Here is a 3664-nt window from a genome sequence, read left to right as displayed (position 1 = left end):
GAGGGTCTGACGTGGGATGAGGTCAAGGATGTCAAGATCGGTGAGACTGCGGTCGATGCGACCGAGAAGATAGGTGGTGAAGCTGGGCTGCTGGGCTGCATAGTCAATGAGGACCGACAGCGGTCTCCAAAGGGAGGTCCAGGTGCGACCGGGAGGCTGCGCTTTGCTGGAAGCTGAGGAGCAAGATGGAGCGGAAGAGGCACGAAAGGTGGTAGAGGCTGTCGATCCCGGTGTGGAAGGATGAGCCTGGCAAGGAGATTGAGCGTTGTGTCTCGAGGTGGATGCGGAACGCATGTGAGGACGATCGCAGGTACGCTGAGAAGCAGGGGACTGGACCGAGCTGGGGGTTGCTGCATCGTCGGTGATGGGATTGAAGAACTGGACAGAAGCAAGGGTGGAAGCGGCATCTCCTCTAGCGCTCGTGGCATCGTTGGAGAGGGAGGTGGCAAGGGGAGACGCATCGCTGGCATCTCGATACGAATGGTAGGAATGACGTTGATCCGAGAGACGAGCGGCAGCGGCAGCAAGTTGCTCGAGCGATCCAGGGCTGCGAGGAGGCGACGAGGGAAGACGAGACGAGCTTGGGTCTGGATTGGAACGGGTGTAAGCGGCTGCATGGTCGTCTTGACCACTAGATAAAGAGACTTTGGGTCTTCTCTTGCGATCACCATCCCATACTATGCAATCGAGTGATAGAACCTTGCACCGATGACAGGCAAGCTCGAGGGAGAGCGGGGTCATGGAGGACGGAGTGGCGAGGCTCTCTTCTGGCAATTCGCATCTCGCCTTTTTTTCGCGACACTTGAGACAGCTTCGTTTTGCATACGCTCTGCGTCTGGCCGACTGTTTCTTGACCGCCTTGTCATGTGCACTGGTAGAATCAGGGCTGTCGTCTGCGAGCTTATTGTGACGATAAAGATGCTGCGGAGTGGTTCGATCCGCCGGCATGTCGGCGAATGAGTGTGCTTTGACGATGGCGGTCAGTGTTCGTGAGAGTTGGGGGGAGAGCGTTGAGAAAGTCACTTAGAGTGCAAGTGCAAGAGCATGCGCCGACATTGCGGGGACGAGGATCGCGGGATTTTCCGAACTCGAGATGAGGGTAGTGAGCCCAATTCACGATTGAATCGAATCGAAAGAATGGAGACGTGATAGCAGCGCACCAAAAGGTGACGTGAAAGAGTGAAGATCAAGAGTGATATTCGGTTTCGGTGCGCGTTGCGACAGTGTGATCAGATGCGGAGCAGCAACGCTGGCTCGATACCGTGGATGGTGGACGGTGACGATCGACGCAAACGGATGGTCCGGCCAGGGTCTGCAGGAAGCGCAATCGTCCATCACGAATGTGAGATTCAAACACGAATTCGTGATTCACGATCGATGATTCCACGATAATATTCGCGATTCACGATTCACGATTCGCGATCTGTACTTGAAGCTTAACCGGCTGTACCAAAAGGAGGGTCTAGACAACCAATATCACGAATCTGTGAATCGTGAAATCGTGAATAATATCGGACTTGGGTTGTAATCTTTAATTTCTGTAATCGTGGATCGTGAATTTCGTGTTTTTTTTTGTTTTTGTTTTTGTTTTTTTTTTTTTTTTTTTGGTTTTTAAGGCTGCAACTGTTACATTTGCTCAAATCAATCGTGAAGAACCCGAATTCACGATTTCGCATCTCAGACGAGGCGGGGTAAGTGGCAGCCGTGAGACGTGAGTCACATCCCGTGTCCGTGATGCATGAGGGTAATACGTAACAAGGCAACAAAGTGCAACTGTGACTCGTGACTGTGACTGTGACAAGAGTGAACGTGCAACGCACCGCCGCTCGTGCTGGCTCTGTGCTCGCCAGCCCCAGATTTTTCCGTGATCTACGATTCTGTGATTCACATTGTCGTGGCTACAGCAAGAACTCGATTTGTTCAGACTTGGCCGCCGGCTGAACTGGGCGACGTAATTGTGAATGAGTTTGGTAACAGCAGATTCACGTTTTGCGATTCGGCGGTGGCAGTTGCGAGACTGATATACTGTACTTTTTGTACAGTACTGTAGATAGTCGGGTGACATGAATCATGAGTGCCAATCAATGCAATGCGAATGGGTAAAAGTACAGATGACGAACGACGGGCGTGTGCGATACAAATCAGGCAATAGCTAGTACGGACGTGGTCGATCTCGTGCTTGTCGTGCTTGTCCTCCTGGACCACGCTCAACACCACCCCGATTGCCTGGAAGTGCTGGATTCGGACACATGTTGGCGAAGTGGCCCATCTCTCCACATTTAAAGCAAAGCACCTCGGACAGATCCTTTCGCCATCCTCTCCCACCCTCTTGCGCTCCTTGTGCTGGCGCTCCGAAGACATTGTTGGGACGTCTCTGCATGTTGTTGGCATAGCCCATGCCTCCGCGCGATGCTCCTATATCCGCTGCCCCCGCTCCTCCAGCCGCACCTCCACTAGGCAAACCGTATCTTCCTGCAGGTGCACGCTGATTACGCATACCTGCTCCGTCCCCATACTCGTCGCCGCGACCCGTGCCCGTCCCAAATGCTTCGGCCGCTGTCAAGGGTCGATGCGTCTGGATGGGCGAATTGGACCGCGATGCACTCGAAGCCGGGGTGCTCTTGACATGTCCACGTGGGCAGTCAAGTCCCTCAGGGCAGAAGCCCGCCAAATAGAGTGGACACGCAACACGCCGAACGTGTTTCTTTGTGCACAGTGGCCCTTTGGGGCAAAACCCTCGGTTGTACCTTTCGCATTCGCGCCTCTTGATCGCAGGATCGACGTGAAGATACAGGCAGTCGTCACCACTGTTGCAGAACCCAAAGGTGGCGTAGAACCTGCACTCGGGTATCCTTCGCATATCGTATTCGTGCAGATAGTCGCATTGGTCGTCCTTCTTGCACAAGCCTCGAAGCCAGTGCTTGCACACCGTGCGTTTGTTCGGATCTCGCAGCGCCGTAGATCCTGCGGGCAGGAAGTTGAGATGGCTTGGCCTGACATGCCGCCTGGGGCATGACGCACCGCGAGGACACTGAAGCCTTTCCGAGTAGTCTGGACAGATTTGCGCATCGTTATCTAGCTTGACATTCAGGTGATCCTTGATATACTGCTCAAAACTGAATTCATTGTGGATGAATTGCGAAGGTATCGAAGACGAGGCTCCTACAAGTCGCTGCTGTGTTATCAACGGTCTATGTGACGAATACGAGCTTGGTCCCGCACCACTTCGATGCAGCGTGAGTGGCGCGTTCATCTTTTGATGTCGACGCAATCGGTGTTGATGGTAATGATGAAAGTGGTCAACGTGATATCCAGGCTTGCCTTTTCTCGAATCGGTTAGCCTCTCTCTTTCTCTCTTCCACACCCATTCACAACTCAACTCGCAGACATTCGTGATTGCAAAGTGCAAATCACCAATCGACACACGATTCAGCGCTTCCCGATTAAAATTTCCCCGATGAGATCGGCGACCAGAAATTCCACTTCCGACTTCCGCAACCAACGCGCAACTTGAGAAATTTGTCGTGGAATTTTCTTCATTCACGAATGTGGCTGGAAAAGTTTGACTGGCACGGAATCGGCAACTCACCCTCAGTCACAAGCTCAAACAAACGGTTCTTCAATACCACCACCACCATCATCCAAGTCGCCTTTCGCACACGGG

At 53.0% G+C, this 3664-nt stretch overlaps 2 protein-coding genes across 2 annotated transcripts in view; both read right to left on the bottom strand.

Moving 5' to 3' along the window:
- The window catches only part of UMAG_15066 (uncharacterized protein), a gene marked incomplete at both ends in the record, with an annotated part of 3634 nt that extends 2686 nt beyond the window's left edge, over positions 1-948 (bottom strand). Inside the window, one exon of the mRNA XM_011393868.1 lies at positions 1-948. Within this exon, the coding sequence (XP_011392170.1) occupies positions 1-948 (948 nt within the window).
- Positions 949-2152: 1204 nt separating this feature from the next.
- UMAG_05429 (uncharacterized protein) lies at positions 2153-3253 on the bottom strand (the record flags this gene model as incomplete). The annotated part of the gene is made up of 1 exon (XM_011393813.1): positions 2153-3253. One exon carries the CDS (start codon positions 3251-3253, stop codon positions 2153-2155), a length of 1101 nt encoding a protein of 366 aa, XP_011392115.1.
- Between the last annotated feature and the right edge of the window lie 411 nt (positions 3254-3664).

Source organism: Mycosarcoma maydis, chromosome 19 (assembly GCF_000328475.2).
Source record: "Mycosarcoma maydis chromosome 19, whole genome shotgun sequence".
In the NCBI taxonomy this organism is placed as follows: Eukaryota; Fungi; Basidiomycota; class Ustilaginomycetes; order Ustilaginales; genus Mycosarcoma; species Mycosarcoma maydis.
The sequence above is the reverse complement of the archived record's forward strand: the minus strand, read 5'-3'. Positions and strand labels throughout refer to the sequence as shown.